The sequence below is a fragment of the Microcaecilia unicolor genome, chromosome 3 (assembly GCF_901765095.1).
Source record: "Microcaecilia unicolor chromosome 3, aMicUni1.1, whole genome shotgun sequence".
NCBI lineage: Eukaryota > Metazoa > Chordata > Amphibia > Gymnophiona > Siphonopidae > Microcaecilia > Microcaecilia unicolor.
This window is the reverse complement of record NC_044033.1, coordinates 75,962,111-75,983,440: the sequence shown is the minus strand read 5'-3', so window position 1 is coordinate 75,983,440 and position 21,330 is coordinate 75,962,111. Positions and strand designations below refer to the sequence as shown.

The 21,330-nt window shown below is 44.2% G+C and overlaps 1 protein-coding gene across 1 annotated transcript in view; it reads left to right on the top strand.

The window, feature by feature from the left end:
* The window catches only part of PPP2R5A (protein phosphatase 2 regulatory subunit B'alpha), a 346,604-nt gene that overhangs the window by 240,021 nt on the left and 85,253 nt on the right, over positions 1-21,330 (top strand). The window contains exon 12 of the mRNA XM_030196067.1: positions 14,667-14,768. Coding sequence (XP_030051927.1) covers positions 14,667-14,768 — 102 coding nt within the window. The remainder of the gene's footprint in view (positions 1-14,666; positions 14,769-21,330) is intronic.

Sequence of the window (21,330 nt, the reverse complement as noted above, 5' to 3'; positions counted from 1 at the left end):
CTGGTTTCTGCTTCTCTCTGTCTTGTCTTAACTCGCTCACCAAGGTCTCCCATCCATTTGGCATTTCTTCTCTCTATATATGTCCACTATCCATCTTCTTCCACCTCTTGTGTATCTTCCTCCACGTTCAGCATCTCTGTTTCTGTGTCCCTATATTTCCCTGTCTAGTTTCTCCCTCTCCCATGCCAATGTGTGTCTCTCCTCTTTAATCCCACCCCATCCAGCTTCTCTCCCTCTCATTCCTCCCCCCTTCCAGCATCTGTCTTACTTGCCTGCCTGCCCATCCCCTCTACTGTGGGTTCAGTATTTGATCCCCTATTCCTTCAACCCCTTGGTCTAGCATCTCTTTCCCTTTCTTCCAGCCACCTCCTCCCCCCCACCCCCACAGGTCCAGCACTTTTCTCCCTTCCCTGCAGCCCTGCTTCTCCCTCCACAGATTCAGCATCTCTGCCCCCCTCCTCCTCTCCCAACAGGTCTAGCACCTCTCTCCCCTCCTTCCAGCCCTTCTTCTCCTTCTCCTCCCACATGCCCAGCACACCTCTCCCTTCCCTGCAGTCCCCCTCCTCCCACAGGCCCAGCAAACCTCTCCTTTCCCTGCAGTCCCCCTCCTCCCCCAGGCCCAGCACACCTCTCCTTTCCCTGTATCTCTCTCCTGCCACAAGTCTAGCACACCTCTTCTTTCCCTGCAGTCACTCTCCTCCCACATCCAGCACCTCTCTGCCTTCCCTCCCTCAGGTCTGGAATTGATGCCGTTTCCTTCTCCCGCCCCACCACCGTTGCTGTGCTTGCAGCTTACATTTTCGGGTCGTCCGACAGCAATTCACATGGGCACTCCAGGGCCTTCCCTCTGCCATGTCCAGCCCTCTTTGATACAACTTCCTGTTTATGCAAGGGCAGGACGCAGCAGGGGGAAGGTCCCGGAGTGCCTATGTGAATCACTGCCGGGCACCCAAAAATGTAAGCAGCAGTGGTCCCAGACCTGAGGGAAGGAAGGCAACAAGTGATGCTGGATTGTGGGTGGCCGGGGTGCACCACCTTTGGGTGGGCCTCCAGTAACAAAATCCTCTCCTTATCAAGATGTTTCAAAATCAAATCCCTAACTGCTACTAGCACTGCTTCAATGCTGTACACTTTTGAAACCGTGAGTGCCTTTGCGAAATCTAAATTGATCCGCCATTTAAAATAATGAGAATGAGCCACCCTATCTAGCACTTTTAACTAACAAAGACTGATTCGCTACTGGTCTGTAAATAGCACAACATGCCTTATCTACCACCGATTGCTTCTCGAGGCAGATTGGCCACAGACAAAACATTCTCGGAGAAAATAATCTTTGTCTTCTATACCAAACCAGTCCACCAGCGGAAGGAAACAGAGAAAATTGTTCCAAGTAATTCTCCCCTTAAGGGTATCATGCAGCCTGGAATGTTCAGAATTTTCTCTATCTCCTAGCAGATGGTGGACAGATTGTGCAGCTCCTTTTGGTGCTTGCTGGGCAATGGGTGTACTGGTGGCCAGGTTTTGGTCTAATTCAGGATGACACCCAGTGGTGCTGGGTCCCTTCTCTGCCGGCTAGGGTGACATCTGGATTTCCTTTACTTCTGGGATATTGTCATGTGGGACAAGTATATGTTCCTTTCTTGTACCTTTGAGGTAAGCTGGGTTATTTATTTATTTTTTGTTTTCCTGAGCAGCCTATTGTTCGGACTTTTCTTTAAAAAAAAAAAAAAAATTTTCTTTTGTTTTCTTGATCCCCTTTCATTTTCAGCTTGTGCCCTTGGGATAAGCCGTGTGCTTGAGCTAGTCATGGCAGCGTTTTTTGAGTTCTTTTTGTTTTGGTGGGCTTTTCAGCACAGTGCTCTAGGGACTCAGTCTTGCCAATTCATAGCCTTCCTTAGGGTTTGACTGGCAGAGTTGTTTTTCATTCTTTCAGTGCGGAGAATTGGTCGCACTCCTGAAGTTGGTAACACTTGGTTAGCCTATACTCTTTTCACAACACAATCATAACTACAGGGTTGGCAGCCCTTCTACCTGCATTTTTTTCCGGTTATTCCTGCCTTTGGGCTCCGTAGTTGCAGTTTGCCGCATAACTGCACTGTCATGACTGGAAGGGGAAGGGGAGAATTTTGCATCTCGGTTTCTGGGGGTACAACGACAGGTTGGCTGCCTTCACGTTTTGTTACTGCTACCTTATACACCCGACCCCTTGACTTCTGGATTGGTGGCATTGTTTTCCTGGCTTCAGGTTTGGGGAGTTGGTAGCTGTTCTTAGCACTTTTATACAAGTGCCAGACTTGGGGCGTTTTTTTGTCTGCTGGCCTGGTGCAGGGCTCATTTTTGGTTGTTCTTGCAACGACAGGAGAGTACAATAGTGCTGTTGTCTTCTGGACTGCTGTGCTGCCTCCTTCCATCACCCTGTGGGGTTCTAGCCTTTGGGTGACTTGGCCACGCTGGTTATTGGGATCCATCCTACCACCTGCCTGGTAGGCTTGACAGAGGCGATATTGCCTCGAGGGGCAAGGGAGACATCCCTTTTTCGTACCCAGTTATACTCAGTGGTACCCAGTTCTTCTGCTTCTCCACTGCCAGCGCACATCGAATTGCTCATTGTGCTTACAATCCCTTCCCATGTTCTCGAGGAGCATAGGCCGGAGCCTCAGTCTACATGGCTCATCATTTCACTCTTTTGTTTGGGTGCAGTTCCTTGGTTCCATGCACAGTTCCATCTCTTCTTATGGAGCGTAGCTCCCTTTGTGGCTGAGGGGCACGGTTCTGTTTGTGCTTGGACAGCATGGCTCCCTGTCAGCATATGGAGTATTGCTTCTTCTCTGCATGGTAGGCATCTCTACTGCTGCAGGTGAGGCCTTGCTCCATCTTTGCAGATGGGGTGCTGTTCCTTCTCTGCATGTCTCGCTGCTTCATTTAGGCTTCTACTTTTGTGCACTCCTTCACTTTGTCTGGGATGCGCGACTTATTCTCAGTATGTGGAGCATTGCCCTCTCTATTCCTCCAGGTTGTAGGTTTTTCTCTCTGTTCTTGACGCTTCCCTGTCTTTTTATTGGGAGTGGGAGTGCACCTCCATCTCTGCATATGGTGCGCTGCTCTAACTAGGCATTTGAGCGTTGCGCCTTCTCTGTCTATTGAGTGTAGCTCCGTCTTGGTCTGTTGAGGGCAACTCCGTTTCTTCCTGTTCAGTGCTGCTGCCTCACTACCTGTTGAGCATGGCTCTGTCTCTGCATCTCTTTAGGTTTGACCTGCCTCTTTATATTGATGCACCTTCATAGCTGCATGCGATGTGCAGCTCCATCTCTGAGTGGTGAGCATAGCTCCGTCTGAGTGTGACCGTGTCTCCATCTGTACATATAACTGCAGCTTCATCTCTGCATGTGACTACGGCTCCGTATCTCTTTAGGTTTGACCTGCCTCTGCATATTCAGCACACCTTCATAGCTGCATGTGATGTGCAGCTTCATCTCTGAGTGGTTGATCACAGCTCTGTCTCTGAGTGTGACCACTGCTCCATCTCTGTGGGTTGAGCATGGCTCCATCTGTGTGTGTGACCGCTGCTCCATCTTTGCGGGTTGAGCAGAGCTCCATCTCATTTCCATGTAACTTAATTGTGTGTCCCCTAGTCTTTTTGTACTTTTTGAAAGAGTAAAAATCGATTCACTTCTCGTTCTACACCGCTCAGGATTTTGTAAACCTAAGTCATATCACCCCTCAGCTGCCTTTTTTCCAAGCTGAAGAGCCCTAACCTCTTCAGCCTTTCCTCATATGAGAGAAATTCCATCCCTTTTATCATTTTTGTCCTCTTCTTTTGAACCTTTTCTAATTCCACTATATCTTTTTTTTTTTTTTGAGATAACGGCAACCAGAACTGAACTCTGAACTAATACTCAAGGTTAGGTTGCACCATGTAGAGGTACAGAGGCATTATATTATTCTCAGTCTTATTTACCAACCCTTTCCTAATAATTCCTAGCATCCTGTTTGTTTTTTTTGGCCACCACACACTGGGCAGAAGATTTCAGCATATTGTCTACAACACCTAGATCTTTTTCTTAGGTGCTGGCCAAAACAGATATGGTTCCTCCTTCTGGAGATAACCTCCAAAGAGCCGAGGAGATGAGTGCTGTCCAAACCTCCTAACTCAGAATGATGGATCCTTCTTGTACCCTGATCTCCAGTCTCTCACTACTTGGATGTTGAGAGGTTAAAGATAGACTCCTTGAACCTGCCAGACAGTTTCTCTCAGATACGGTTTGCTTCCAGGAGAGATTTCACTAGGAAGAGGTTTGGTATGAGAACATGGCCTTAGATCCGTTCTGTCCTACACAACAACTGCTTGAATATCTTCTACACCTGTCTGAGTCAGGTCTCAAGACCAACTCTATAAAGGTTCACCTCAGTGCACTTGGTTCTTATCACTGTGTGGAGGGTAAGCCCATGTCTGCGCAGCCTTTAGCTGTTTGCTTCATGCTGGGCTTGCTGTTAAAATTTCCCATCAAGCCCCCACCATGTCATGGGATTTCATCGTTGTCCTTACCCAGCTGATGAAAACTCCTTTTGAGCCATTTGACACCTGGAAGGATTTATTTTTGGTTGCAGTCATTTCAGCATATAGAATCAGTGAGCTCCAAGCCTTAATTTCATCATAACAGAGTGGTTTTGTGCACTGTTCCAAAGTTCCTTCCTAAGGTCATGTCAGAGTTCCACCTTAAACATACAATTGTGCTATCAACATTTTTCCCAAAACTTCATGCCCTTTAAGGTGAAAGCGGACTACATACTTAGAGTGCAAGAGAGCCATGGCCTTCTATGTGGAGCAGACTAAAGCCCGTAGAAAGTACATCTAGCTTTTTCTTTCTTTTGACCCCAATAGGGTGGGAGTTGCCATTGGTAAACACACTCTTTCAAATGGACTTTCAGACTGCATCTCTTATACTTATGCCGAGGCTGAGCTGTCTCTGGAGGGTCATGTCATAGTTCACAGTGTTAGAGCCATGGCTACATCAGTAGCCCACCTGAGTTCAGCCTACATTGAGGAAATTTGTAGGGCTGCAACGTGGACATCAGTCCACACTTTCACATCTCACTACTATTTGGAACAGGACTCCCAGCACGACAGCTAGTTTAGTTAGACAGTTTTTTTCAGAATTTATTCAGTGTCTAGAATCTAACTCCACCCCTAGGCTCTTTTTTTCTTTCTTTTTCAGGCTGTCCAGAAAAAAAAAAGGGAAATACTGTTCATTGGGTCTTGCCTGTTGTAGGTCTCTTTCCCCCCCCCCCCCCCTCTTTATTTTAGACAGCCTGATAGTTAGGGATTCCCATCAGTCAGAATGTGATATCCTGCTTGTCCTCGAAGAAAGCAAAGTTATTCACCTCTAATAGGTGTTCTCCAAGGACAGCAGAGTGCTTATTCTGACATAACCCACCCACCTCCCTTTGGAGTTGCATTCTGTAAGCTGTAGAAACAGACTGTGCGATGATGGCAGGCAGGAAGATGCGCACATATGCATTGAACTGCTCTCAAATGCTTCTAGAAATTTTCTGGGGAGTGGTTACTAATGCCAGGCTCCATCACCCATCAGAATATGCATCCTAGCAGTTTCGCTTAACTCCCCTACCTTGACATTTGCATGATAACTATCCATTACAAGCCACAAGCAACCCATGCCTCTTTTAACACAATACACAAGTTGGGATTTTTGATAAATTACCCCACATGCAGCCTCTGTTATGCCAATACCATATTCTTTATATGAAGGCTTCTGAGCAAAGAAACAAAAATATTCTTCCCATACAGGAATCCAAGATTAAACTCATGCAGTGGTGGATGAATTACTTATTAAAATATAACGGAAAAGATTACGGGATTAAACTCAAAGAAATGAAGAGGGAAAAACAGCTAGTGAAAGTGCAAGCGGAAGAAAAAAATGGCTAAATATGTAAACAGAGGTGACAAGACCTTTTTCAGATATGTTGGAGAAAGGAGAAAAGCTAGGAATGGAATTGTAAGGCTTTGATGACAATTTCAGAAGTTGGAGAACAGGAAGTTCAATACGTTAGCATTTAACTTTCAAAGAGACTATGATAAAATGAGAAGAACGGTGAAAAAAAGAGGTGCAGCTGCGAGAGTAAAAAATTTACATCAGGCGTGGATGCTGTTCAAAAATACAATCCTGGAAGCCCAGGCCAAATATATTCCGTGTATTAAAAAAGGAGGAATGAAGACCAAACGACAGCTGGCATGGTTAAAAAGTGAGGTGAAGGAAGCTATTAGAGCTAAAAGAAAATCCTTCAGAAAATGGAAGGAGGAACAGACTGAAAATAATAAGAAACAGCATAAGGAATGTCAAGTCAAATGCAAAGCGCTGATAAAGAAGGACTTTGAAAAAAAGATTGTGTTGGAAGCAAAAACATATAGTAAAAATTTTTTTTTAGGTATATTAAATGCAAGAAGCCGGCAAAAGAATCAGTTGGACCGCTAGATGACCAAGGGGTAAAAGGGGCAATCAGGGAAGACAAAGCCATAGTGTAGAGATTAAATGAATTCTTTGCTTCAGTCTTCACCGAGGAAGATTTAGGAGAGATAACGGTGCCAGAAATAGTATTCAAAGCTGACGAGTCGGAGAAACTGAATGAAATCGCTATAAACCTAGAGGATTTAATGGGGTATTTTGACAAATTGAAGAGTAGCAAATCTCCTGGACCAGATGGTATCCATCCCAGAGTACTGATAGAATTGAAAACTGAACTGGCGAAACTATTGTTATGTAATTTATCTTTAAAAGTGAGTGTTGTACCAGAAGATTGGATGGTAGCCCATGTAACGCCAATATTTGAAAAAGGTTCCAGAAGGGATCTGGGAAATTATAGACTGGTGAGCCTGACGTCGCTGCCGGGCAAAATGGTAGAGACTATTATTAAGAACAAAATTACAGAGCATATTCAAAAGCATGGATTAATGAGACAAAGCCAACATGGATTTAGTGAAGGGAAATCTTGCCTCACCAATCTATTACATTTCTTTGAAGGGGTGAACAAACGTGGATAAAGGCGAGACGGTTGGTATTTTGTATCTGGATTTTCAAAAGGCGTTTGACAAAGTACCGCATGAAAGACTCCAGAGGAAATTGGAGAGTCATGGGATAGGAGATAGTGTCCTATTGTGGATTAAAAACTGGTTAAAGGATAGAAAACAGAGAGTAGAATTAAATTGTCTGTATTCTCAATGGAGAAGGGTAGATAGTGGGGTTCCCCAAGGATCTGTGCTGGGACTGCTGTTTTTTAAACATATTTATAAATGATCTAGAGATGGGAGTGAGGTAATTACATTTGCTGACGACGCAAAGTTATTCAAAGTTGTTAAAGTGCGAGAGGATGCTGAAAAATTACAAGAGGACTTTACGAGACTGGGAGACTTTGTCGTCTAAATGGCAGATGATGTTTAATGTGAGCAGTTGCAAAGTGATGCATATGGGAAAGAGGAACCTGAACTATAGTTACGTAATGCAAGGTTCCACATTAGAAGTCACCGACCAAGAATGGGATCTCGGCGTCATTGTTGATGATACGTTGAAACGCTTTGCTCAGTGTGCTGTGTCAGCTATGAAAGCAAATAGAATGTTAGGTATTATTAGGAAAGGAATGGAAAACAATAATGAGGATGTTATAATGCCTTTTTATCGGTCCATGGTGCCACACCGCATCGCGAATATTGTGTTCAATTCTGGCCACTGCATCTCAAAAAAGATATAGTGGAATTAGAAAAAGGTACAGAGAAGGGCGACGAAAATGATAAGGGGATGGGACGACTATGAGGAAAGGCTGAAGCATCTAGGACTCTTCAGCTTGGAGAAAAGACAGCTGAGGGGGAGATATGGTAGAGGTCTATAAAGTAATGAGTGGAGTGGAACGGGTAGACGTGAATCGTTTACTCTTTCCAAAATACTAAGACTAGGGGGCATGCAATGAAGCTACAAAGTAGTAAATTTAATATGAATCTGAGAAAAATTTTCTTCACTCAACATGTAATTAAACTCTGGAATTCGTTGCCAGAGAATGTGGTAAAGGCGGTTAGCTTAGCGGGGTTTAAAAAGGGTTTAGACTCCCTAAAGGAAAAGTCCATAGACCATTATTAAATTGACTTGGGGAAAACGCACTGCTATTCCTGGGATAAGCAGCATAAAATGTATTGAACTTTTTCGGGATCTTGCCAGGTATTTGTGACGTGGATTGGCCACTGTTGGAAACAGGATGCTGGGCTTGATGGACCTTTGGTCTGTCCCAGTGTGGCAATACTTTACTTATGACAGTGCCAGGCAAACGTCTATGGTCTGATTTATGCCCTGAAAATGGCAAGAACAAATCAAGATCCAAGTATACATATGTATGTAACCCATCCAGACATGCACCTCCAGCTCAGCTTCTCTCCCCAGGGAGGCCTCGCTCACACTCCCATCGTATCCCCAGGGGCCTGGAGTTTCACAAACATGTTTTCTTCTTCTTTGCCTCACACTTAAAGCTCCAACGACAGATTCACATGAGCTGGGCATGGGCTGGACTTGATTTAATTAGGTATGCCGAGGGTACTTCTTCTCTAGGTAAACTCCATGAATTATTCAGCAGTCTGTTGCAAAAACTTAACTTGCTTTACTAACAAAAAAACAGTTTCTCCGAGAACAAGCACTCTCTAATATTCTTACATGTGGGTCATCGTCCGCTATGGCCCCAGGAGACCGCAAAAATCTTTAAAGCTTAGGAATCTTCCGGAACATTCCGTTGCGCGGGCCGACCCACCGCGCATGCGTGGGCGACTTCCCGCCTGCGATGCGAACATGCAGCTCTCAGTTTAATAAAAAGCATAACAATATAAATAAAAACAACTCCAACGGGGAGGAGGGAGGGTTGTAAAAATATTGAGCCTGCTGTTCTCGGAGAATACCTGCTACAGGTATGTATCTTCATTTTCTCTGAGAACAAACAGGCTCTAATATTCTTACATGTGGGGTATCCCTAGCCCCCAGGCTCACTCAAAACAATAAACATTGGTCAATTGGGCATCGCAACGGCGAGGGCATAACTTAGATTGACCTGAAAAGAAACACAGCTAAGTGAGAGTGCAGCCTGGAACAAAACAGAAATGGTGCCTAGGAGGGTGGAGTTGGATTCTAAAACCCCGAACAGATTCTGCAGCACCGACTGCCCAAACCGACTGTCAGGTATCCTGCTGAAGGCAGTAGTGAGATGTGAATGTGTGGACTGATGACCACGTTGCAGCCTTGCAATCTCTTCATGGAGCTGACTTTAAGGTGAGCCACTGACGCAGCCATGGCTTTAACATTATGAGCCGTGACATGGCCCTCCAGAGTCAGCCCAGCTTGGGCATAAGTGAAAGAAATGCAATCTGCTAGCCAATTTGAGATGTTGTGTTTTCCCGATGGCAACTCCCCTCCTGTTGGGATTTAAAGAAACAAACAATTGGGCGGACTGTCTGTAGGGCTTAGTCCGCTCCACGTAAAATGCCAATGCTCTCTTACAGTCCAAGGTGTGCCAACTTGTCTTCACCAAGACTGGTATGAGGACGGGGGAAGAATGTTGGCAAGACAATTGACTGGTTCAGATAGAACTCCGACACCACCTTTGGCAAGAACTTAGGGTGAGTGCGGAGGACTACTCTTATTATGATGAAATTTAATATAAGGTGCATGTACTACCATGGCTTGGAGCTCACTGACTCTACGAGCTGAAGTAACAGCCACCAAGAAAATGACCTTCCAGATCAAATACTTCAGATGGCAGGAATTCAGTGGCTCAAAAGGAGCTTTCATCAGCTACTACTACTACTTAACATTTCTAAAGCGCTACTAGGGTTACGCAGCGCTGTACAGTTTAACAAAGAAGGACAGTCCCTGCTCAAAGGAGCTTACAATCTAAAGGACAACATGTTCAGTCAGCTTACAATCTAATGGACAACATGTGCAGACAGTCAATTGGGGCAGTCTAGATTTCCTGGATAGAGGTAAAATGATTAGGTGCTGAAGGTGACATTGAAAGAGATGGGCTTTGAGTAAGGATTTGAAGATGGGCAGGGAGGGGGCTCTGCATATGGGCTCAGGAGTTTGTTCCAAGCATAGGGAGAGGCAAGGCAGAAAGGGCGAGCTGGGTCATGTCATGTCAGCTGGATGAGAACGACGTTGAGATCCCATGACACTGGTGGAGGTTTCACAGGGGGCTTTGACAAAAGCAACCTCTCATGAATTGATCACTAAAGGCTGTCCAGAGATAGGCTGACCTTCCACACGTTGATGATAAGCACTAATCGCACTAAGGTGAACTCTTATGGAGTTGGCCTTGAGACCACACTCCGATAAGTGTAGAAGGTATTTCAAGCAGGGTCCGTGTAGGACAAGAAAAAGGATCTAGGGCCTTGCTGTCACACCAGACGGTAAACTTCCTCCATTAAAAGAATAACACTTTTTTGTGGAATCTTTCCTGGAAGCAAGCAAGACTCGGGAGACACCCTCTGAAAGAGTTAGAGGCAACTTCTAAGCTCTCAACATCCAGGCCGTGAGAGCCAGAGACTGGAGGTTGGGATGTAGAAGCGACCCCCTCATTCTGGGTGATGAGGGTCGAAAACACTCCAATCTCCACGGTCTTGGACGACAACTGCAGAAGATGAGGAAACCAGATTTGGCGGGGCCAGAAAGGTGCAATCAGAATCATGGTTCCGCGGTCTTGCCTGAGTTTCAGCAGAGTTTTCCCTACTAGAGGTATGGGGGGATACGCATACAGAAGGCCTGTCCCCAATGAAGAAGAAAAGCATCTGACGATAGTCTATCGTGGCCTGGAGTCTGGAACAGAACTGAGGGACTTTGTGATTGGTCTGAGTGGCAAAAAGATCCACCGAGGGGGTGCCCCACGTTCGGAAGATCTTGTGGACAACGTCCATGTTTAGTGACCACTCATGAGGTTGCATTATCCTGGTCAGTCTGTCGGCCAGACTGTATGTTTCACGCCTGCCAGATATGTGGCCTGGTGAAACATGCCGTGGCTGTGAGCCCAAAGCCACATCCTGACGGCTTCCTGACACAGAGGGCGAGATCCGGTGCCCCCCCTGCTTGTTGGTGTAATACATGGCAACCTGATTGTCTGTCTGAATTAGAATGACTGATTGGACAGCCGATCTCTGAAAGCCTTGAGAGCGTTCCAGATCGCTCGTTATTCCAGGAAGTTGATCTGAAAACCCTTCTCCTGAAAGGACCAAGCTCCCTGAGTGTGAAGCCCATCTACATGAGCTTCCCACCCCAGGAGGGATGCATCTGTCATCAGCACTTTTTGTGGCTGAGGAATTTGGAATGGACGTCCCAAGGTCAGATTGGATCGAATGGTCCACCACCTAAGAGAATTGCAAAAGTTGGTGAGAGATGGATTACATCCTCTAGATCCCCTGTGTCCTGACACCACTGGGAAGCTAGGGTCCATTGAGCTGATCTCAATGCTTCCATATATGCTTCCACCTTTTCCTATATCAGCACTCATTTGTGGAATGGATTGCCTAAATCTGTAAAAACGGTTCAAGATCATCTGACTTTCAGGAAGTCTCTCAAGACCTACTTATTTGGGCAAGCTTACCTACAGATCCCATCCTGCCTCTGTGATTCCTGGACTCCAACTCCTATAAAGACCTTGTGAACTTAACTACTTTCTCGTAACCCTGTACCTTTATGCCACCCATATCGCTTTCAATTTATTGTACTTTACTGTTTGTTTACTAAATGTTGTAAGCCCACATTGAGCCTGCCAGCGGTGGGAAACTGTGGGGTATAAATGATAAAAATAAATAAATATATAGGCGTGCCATGCGGAGTCACATGAACTGTGGAGGCCATGTGCCCTAAAAGTCTCAGCGTCTGCTGAGCTGTGATCTGTTGAGACGCCCAAGCCAAGGACACTAGGGCCAGAAGATTGTCTGTCCTTGCCTGGGGAAGATAAGCTTGAGACGTCCGTGTATCCAACACAGCTCCAATGAATTCAATTTCTGCACTGGAACAAGATGGGACTTAGGATAATTTATTACAAACCCCAGTAGCTCCAGCAGTTGAATAGTCATCTGCATGGACCGTAGAGCCCCTGCTTCCGAAGTGTTCTTCACCAGCCAATCGTCAAGATAAGGGAACACATGCACTCCCAGTCTGCGTAGCAATGCTGCGACAACCGCCAAGCACTTTGTAAAGACCCTGGGCGCAGATGCTGAGTTCCCAGCCGAAATCGAAGATAGTTCCTGTGAGCTGGGAGTACCGAGATGTGATTATAGGCATCCTTTAAGTCCAGAGAGCATAGCCAATCGTTTTCCTGAATCATGGGAAGAAGGGTGCCCAGGGAAACCATCCTGAACTTTTCTCAGACTAGGCATTTGTTCAGGGCCCTTAGGTCTAGGATGGGACGCATCCCCCCTGTTTCTTTTGCACAAGGAAGTACCTGGAATAGAATCCCAGCCCTTCTTCCCCTGATGGAACGGGTTCGACCGCATTGGCCTTTAGAAGGGCGGAGATTTCCTCTGCAAGTATCTGCTTGTGCTGGGAGCCTGAAGGATTGAGCTCCCGGTGAGCAATTTGGGGTGCTTGCCTACCAGATTGAGTGTGTATCCTAACCGGACTATTTGAAGAACCCACTTGCCGGAGGTTATAAGAGGCCACCTTTGGTGAAAAAATATCAACCTCCCTCAGACAGGCAAGTCGCCCGGAACGGACACTTTTACTGCGGCTATGCTGCACTGGAGCCAGTCAAAAGTCCATCCGGTCTCCTGGGGCCATCATGGAGCGACGACCCACATGTAAGAATATTGAGCCTGCTGTTCTCGGAGAATACCTGCTACAGGGTATGTATCTTTCATTTTATCAACGTCAACTTGGTCTGGACAATCAGGAGCGCCCTTTTAGGCGCTAGAGAGGGCTTCCTGACCAATCACAGCTTCACTTCTGTAGAAGCTCAGCCATGTGAAAAAACTGTGGCTCAGTCCAGAGAAGTGCAGGTACTCTCAGGTGTTGGGGCCAATCGCTGCTGCCTGCTACAGTGGTGAATGAAACGGCATTGGCATGTCATGGCGCTGAACGCGATCCGGTTGCCATGAGTCAGCTCTCAGCCCAGCTGCTGTGTGTTGGTCCATTTTCTTATCAGCCCCCCCCCCCCCCCCCCAAAAGAGCCAGGAACTGAACACCAACAAAACTGGATGGCATGAACTGGTAATTGGTAAGTAAGCAGACAGAGACAGATCTATTAAGTCCTGGTTCATGTCTTTCATTCCACAAGTTTATTTAAGAATCCAAGAAGACTAGATGCTTTTGTGAACTCCTAGACCTAGTCAACCTCAGTCCTCTTGTGTGGTTGTATTTTCACATGTGTATTGGGTTGGGTTCTTAAATAAACCTGGGGAATGAAAGACCATAGCTAGGGTTGTTTATATGTTTTATGAAAGTGAACTCACCAGAGATTATAAATAATTTTTTTTTTTTAAATACCACTTGTCATCAGGGGCAGGGCTAGGCAAGGGACCGGGGGGAGGGGGGCACCGAACTGGTCTGTACAGGGCCCAGCAATTGCTAAGACTGACCTTGTGTATAATCCCTCCCTCTTCTATTTGTTATTTCTCAGAAGCCAAATTTATATCTACTATGTGGCCATGATTACCATCCCCTTCCTTTTCACTGCTGAGAATCAAACTTTGTGCTCTTAGAACCAGTATCTGAATATAGGCATCCATAACTGAAAGAAACAACTTTTTATGCTTAGGAGGTAATAAGGCATCTTGTCATTCCATCATCATAAAAGTATGCAACTTGTTCCTCCAATGCCAATAATCGGGTCGGTCCTAGCTATCCAGTATCCCAGTATTTCATACGGAAAATATGTTTCCCTATTAATAGACTTTCTGTATGAAAAGCTAAACCCCCTTCCTTCTATTCCTAATCTATTCACTTTCTCCAACAGCACCCTTATTTGCTCTGTCTTTATTACTCGCCCTAGAACCTTCCCCAAATTTTGTAATGCTTCCCCCTCAAAAATTATTTTATTTGAGGTTGGGTGAGGCTTGCTCCATACTTCTTCCCATTGGAAAATGTGCCTCCTACTCCAGGTTGATCCTATATGTGTTTTCTATGTGACCCCTTCCTCCAGCCTTTGAATCGTTTAAACTACACTCCACATGAAGTTATTTCTGCCCCACCTCCCCAGCACCTGTTATCCCATTGGACTGCTGCCTGGGTTATACAGCCTATACCCTTAACTTTGGCTGGACTTTTTAGTTTTAAATAGAAAATCAGGATAATCAGATACAGTATCCTGCCTGTCTCCTTAAGAGTTGACAATAAGCTATGTAGGAACTGAGATTCTAGCACAAGGGTAGCAATGCACAGGATATGGTCATGACATTTTTTAAGCTAATCTTGAGCTCTGAGAGAGCTACTCCATCTTGGCACTGTTGGATGACATGACCCACTTGTGTGTCTGACTTATTCTGCTGTCTACAGAGAACACCCATTGCAGTTGAGCAATTTCACTTTTATCAGTGCATTGATGCTGGAGTATGTTGTGATTGGCAAGACCAACATTTATTGACCAGATGTTAACATCTCATAATTAAGAATTATTTCCCCTTGTTTTAGGTCTATCGTTGCACTTGTCTACAATGTACTGAAAACGTTAATGGAAATGAATGGAAAGCTCTTTGATGAGCTTACAAGTTCGTATAAAGCAGACCGACAGCGGTATGCAGGTTTTTATCCCCCTCTTATTGATGATTCTTAACATAATGCACAACTGTGTATATAGAGATTTGGTTCCTTCTCTGGGAAAAAAAATAATTAAAAGATTGTTTTAATCTAATTTGATAATGCGATTTCTGGCAAGGACATAACTGTAATTACTGCTTTCATATTTGTAATGGAAAGAACAGTGGGTAGATTTCTTTAGCACTTCACTGGTTCTTCAATGTCAGCGAAAACTACAGTACTTTTTAAAAGAAGTACCAGGTCAGAGCCACTTGCAGCATTCCACCTTCCACTCTAGCTGTAATGGGAACAAGGAAGCAAGTTCAAAAAACGATTCTGGGTTGGCAATCTAGCATGACTTGGCAGAAAAAAAAAATCACTGAGCTAACAATACTATACATTAATCTGTATTGTACTATATAGAGGTTTGTGTGAACATTCTCTATCTTCAAGTTTGCAACAAAACATCAGCATTAGGAACACTTTGGACAGACTTTGCTGACCTTGTTTGCTGCAATTCTAATAATGTTCTGTTGTGCAGTAATAGCCAGTAGTTGTTCCAGATTCAGGTGATTGTGTGTTCTTCGATGTATGCAGTATAACGGTGCAGACTTCATTAATATATTGCAAGGTTACTGTTATAAAGGTTAATTGTGTAGACATTGTGAGTATATACAGTAATCCACACTTTTTATTATTTGAATATTTATTTATTTGTTACATTTGTACCCCGCGCTTTCCCACTCATGGCAGGCTCAATGCGGCTTACGTGGGGCAATGGAGGGTTAAGTGACTTGCCCAGAGTCACAAGGAGCTGCCTGTGCCTGAAGTGGGAATCGAACTCAGTTCCTTAGTTCCCCAGGACCAAAGTCCACCACCCTAACCACTAGGCCACTCCTCCAATTTATACTGCTGTAATTGCCTATTGCTCATTTTTTTAATCTATTTTTACTGTACAGCGCCTTGAATGAATTCCTTCAAAAAGGCAGTAAAATCCTAAAAAATAAATAAATTTGTAAAATGATACACTATTAAAATAAACCTTGTCTCTTCCCCCCCCCCCCCCCCCCCACCTCAAGCTATTTTAAAACTGTAGCTGCTAGCCCAGTTCTACTGAAAGTAAAATATTTGTACATCTCAGCTGACAACTTAAGCTACCAAAGTTCAAATGCCTGTTTAGGACAAACTAAGGAGCCCTTTTACTAAGGCATGTAGATGCATGCATGCGTATAACACGCATCTAATTGGAATTACCACCCAGCTACCGCGTGCCCCAGGCAGTAATTTCATTTTTGATGTGCATCCAAATCTTGTGGTAGAAAGTTTCTACCGTGTGGCGCTTATCCAGCGGTAATCGGCAGTATATGCACACTGACAATTACCGCCCAGTTAACGCGTCAGACCTTACCGCTAAGTCAGTGGGTGGTGGTAAGGTCTCAGGCCGAAAATGGACACATGCTGGTTTTAATTTTGCCGCACGTCCATTTTCGGCCACACCAAAAAAAAGGCCTTTTTTGCAGGCACGCTGAAAAATGGACCTGCGCGTGTCCAAAACATGCGCCTACACCAGAACATGCCATTTTTCAGCATGCTTTAGTAAAAGGGCCCATTTATGAATATAAAATGACATTAATGAATACAGAGAAATATTAACAGAAGAGAGTGTGTATGAACAGCTTGTAAAGCTAAAGGTGGACAAAGCCATGGGACCAGACGGGATCCACCCCAGGATATTGAGGGAGCTCAGAGAGGTTCTGGCGGGTCCTCTTAAAGATTTGTTTAATAAATCCTTGGAGAAGGAGAGGTTCCGAGGGATTGGAGAATGGCGGAGGTGGTCCCTCTTCACAAAAGTGGTGATAGGGAAGCCTCACTTCGGTTATTGGAAAAGTAATGGAAGCGATGCTGAAGGAAAGGATAGTGAATTTCCTGGAAGCCAATAAGTTGCAAGATCCGAGACAACATGGTTTTACCAAAGGGAAATCGTGCAAACGAATCTCATTGAGTTCTTTGATTGGGTGACAGGAGAATTGAATCAGGGACGAGCTATGGACGTAATCTACTTAGATTTCAGCAAAGCTTTTGACACGGTTCCCCACAGAAGGCTTTTAAATAAACTGGATGGGCTGCAGATAGGACCCAAAGTGGTGAACTGGATTAGGAACTGGTTGACGGACAGACGCCAGAGGGTGGTGGTGAATGGAGTTCGCTCAGAGGAGGGAAAGGTGAGTGGAGTGCCTCAGGGATCGGTGCTGGGGCCGATTCTGTTCAATATATTTGTGAGTGACCTTGCCGAAGGGTTAGAAGGTAAAGTTTGCCTATTTGCAGATGATACTAAGATCTGTAACAGAGTGGACACCCCGGAGGGAGTGGAAAACATGAAAAGGATCTGAAGAAGCTAGAAGAATGGTCTAAGGTTTGCCAATTAAAATTCAATGCCAAGAAATGCAAAGTGATGCACTTAGGGAATAGAAATCCACGGGAGACGTATGTGTTAGGCGGCGAGAGTCTGATAGGTACAGACGGGAGAGGGATCTTGGGGTGATAGTATCTGAGGATTTGAAGGCGACAAAACAGTGTGACAAGGCGGTGGCTGTATCTAGAAGGTTGTTGAGCTGTATAGAGAGAGGTGTGACCAGCAGAAGAAAGGGAGTGTTGATGCCCCTGTATAAGTCGTTGGTGAGGCCCCACCTGGAGTATTGTGTTCAGTTTTGGAGGCCGTATCTTGCTAAGGATGTAAAAAGAATCGAAGCGGTGCAAAGAAAAGCTACGAGAATGGTATGGGATTTGCATACAAGACGTATGAGGAGAGACTTTCTGACCTGAACATGTATACTGGGAAAAGAAACAGGGGTGATATGATACAGACATTCAAATATTGAAAGGTATTAATCCGCAAAAACCTTTTCCGGAGATGAAGGCGGTAGAACGAGAGGACATGAAATGAGATTGAAGGGGGGCAGACTCAAGAAAATGTCAGGAAGTATTTTTTCACGGAGAGAGTGGTGGATTCTTGGAATGCCCTCCCGCGGGAGGTGGTGGACATGAAAACGGTAACGGAATTCAAACATGCGTGGGATAAACATAAAGGAATCCTGTTCAGAAGAACGGATCCTCAGGAGCTTAGCCGAGATTGGATAACAGAGCCGGTAGTGGGAGGCGGGGCTGGTGGTTGGGAGGCAGGGATAGTGCTGGGCAGACTTATACGGTCTGTGCCAGAGCCGATGGTGGAAGGCGGGGATAGTGCTGGGCAGACTTGTACAGTCTGTGCCCTGAGAAAGACAGGTACAAATCAAGGTAAGGTATACACAAAAATGGCACATTTCTTGGGCAGACTGGATGGACCGTGCAGGTCTTTTTCTGCTGTCATCTAACTATGTTACTATTAAAGCATTTTGTAGAATAGGTTGCTTTAGAAAGTAACACAAAAAGTTCTAATGAATGCAAAACTTCAGAAGATAATTTTATAAAGGATATTTGATGTGTATGCATGTGGTAAAGGCCTTATATAAAACTACCACATGTATAAAAGTATGTGCGATGGTAAGAAGGCATGTACTTCTATTCATCTTAGATGTAGGCATGTTTTGGGGTATAGTTTGGGTAGAGCAAGAGTGAAAAATCAGAAAGTACACGTATGGGTTATAAAATACACACATTTGTATGTACTTCATGTGCATTTTAGCCATGATTTCTTTTTTTTTTTTTGGGGGGGGGGTTGGGTAATTTTATAAACATATATAGACCCCCTTATCCTATATAATAATTCTCACCTGGAACATTCTGAAGCTCACTGTGTGGGAGGGAAACACTGAAGGCTAGGCTGCCAGGAACACTCACTCTCACTCATGCACGACTCACTGTCACTCAGGACCCGCCCTCAACCACACCCCTTCCAGACATAATTCGCAACCCCAATGTTCTAAATGAAGCCTGAAAAGCCCCTCTAAACTGGAACAGTGAGGCGCCAGAGATATCCTGTTTGCCCATGCCTGCAAATCGGAAGTCTGAACTCTGAACCGCTGTATGCCCCACCCTCGCGTCAGAACGTCATGACGATGAGGGCGGACCACACTGCACGAAAGTAACGTGCGATCCCGACGGAAACACCATCACGGAGTTCGCAGGTGCCTCGAGGGGGTTCGGGGACAGCTGCCTCGCTGACGACCGGGGGGGTTGGGGGACAACTGGCTCGCTGACATCCGCTTGCGAGCCTCGAAACGCTATCTCCCCATGCCTGCAGGGTGCTTCGGGGACAGCTGGGTCGCTGAACATGCCTCTACAGGCTGCAAACCCCATCTCCCCCTGCCCCACAACCTTGCTAGCGCCCGTTTCATCTCTCCCAGAAACGGGCCTCTCTTACTATTGGCTTTATAAAATAGGTACCTACTTGGTTCCCAACTTAGCTAACTTGTTAAAAATTACCTTTATTGTTGTAAGCCCCATGCAGAGAAAGCTGGGTTCGATTTTCTGGTTCATATTTTCTGCTCTACAAGTTTTTGAAGATGCAATGATAGGGGCAGAGTAAGAGGAATCACAGCCGTTAGACAGTGCAAACATGTAGTGGCCAGATTTAGGGCCCGTTATGGCAGGATTATAGAAAGACCAAGGGGCTCATTTTCAATGCACTTAGACTTACAAAGTTCTATGGTAATCTATGGAACTTTGTAAGTCTAAGTGCTTTGAAAATATGCCTACAACAATCCATTTCAGAAAATGGATGAACACAAAATTTGTACCACTCTATAATTATTCTTATGTAATATTATTTATAAAGTTTTTAACTTCTTTTTTTTAATTATAATTATTTCAAACAAGGAGGAAAAAGACCTCAGAAAATGTCTGTGGTCTTTAGCAAAATTGAAAAATGTCACCACAGGTAATGGCTCAATCATCAGTCAAAAAACCTCCAAAATTTAATTTATCTCAAATGTCTTTTAAATTTCTTAAACTAATAGTAAGACTGGTAAAATAAAGCTATCATAAGCCCAAGATAAGTGACATCTATCACAATTGGTAAGCTTATGCACAATCCCTTATATACAAAGTGTGTTTTCTGAAATATTTTTTAAGTTGTTTATGAAGACCTCGGTGGAGAAGCTAGATGGAAATATTCACTTTTTATCCATCTAACTAGTTCTCCCAAATTGTCACTGGTCTTTTTTTTTTTTTTTTTACTTTTTTCTTCGTGTTAAATTTCACCAAATCTTCTAAATCATACACAGTTTCTTCAGTTTATAATTAGAATCAAAAACTTATCTTAATGGTGTCAGCTCCGGGGGGGTTTTATGGTCTGACATGAATCATGTTTCATCTGCTGGCAGTATCAAGGATCCACCCCCTCTGCAAAATACATTTTTATTGTCTTAAACATTCAATTCTGAAGTATAGCATTTAACGTACAGTTCTACAAACAATAGTTCTTCACCTGTCTTCCCCAAACCATCCATTCCGACAGTACATTTTTTGTCATCAAGATGGTGGTGGCATTTTTCATATGCTAATTTATAGAACAGCTGATTTGCAAGTCCACCAGTCATAACTATGGATTCAAGACAATGTCGTTCATTTGAGTTCTGCATTCAGACCCCTCGGAACCACTGTTTTTAATGTGAAAATCCAGAATTGTTTGTTGTAATTTAATATTTGTTCAAAATGGCCTCTCTCCCACCCTATCTCTCGCCATTTTAAATGTTGTCATACATTATGATGATCCTGCCAATGTGCTACCAAAGGTGCTTGCAAATTCTCCGTGGCAATCCAGGATTTATGCTCATTCAGTCGAATTTTAATAGGGTGCTACTACGGACAATATATCCTGCTTACATGTACATTCAATCATATAACGTTCGTGCTGTTGCAAGAAGTATTAAATTTGGATGTTATTTATTTATTTCATGGATTTATATCCCGCTTTAGAATCAAAGCAAGTTACAATAAAACATTCACAATATAAAACACATCCACCAGACATTAAGCACATAACCAGTCACTGGGTCACTCCAAATGGGCCCTGCAATAGTTGAGGCACACCATTGACATCTTCCACAAGGCTCATGGGAGCCCTCAAATCTCAAAGATGTTACTTCAGTGTACCATTGGTTTTACAGAAGTTCACCAATGGTTCTTCCTTGCATTTTGCTGTAACTGGGACCTCTTCAAACCCAAGGTATAGTTGTAATAACTTTCATTTTTTTTCTTGCATGGGTCCTCTTATCTTGCTGCAGCAAGTCCCGTTGCACAAATTGTGCTCTCAAATAGATTTGCGTCAGATCATTTTTTGGATACCCTCTTTCTTCAAACCATTTAGTTAATAACTTTGCCTGTTCCTTGAAATCTTCTAATGTAGTGCAAATCTGCCAAAAACGCAAAAATTGTCTACTTGGTAAATTAAATTGCAACCTATAAGGTTGGTTACAGGTAAACCTGAGAAGATTATTTCATTCTACTGGCTTCCTGTGTATTATGGTATATAACTTCTGATGGTCTTTTTTAACCCACACATCCAGAAATTCAGTTTTATTCTGGCTATATTTCAATGAAAATTTTAAATTGCAATCCA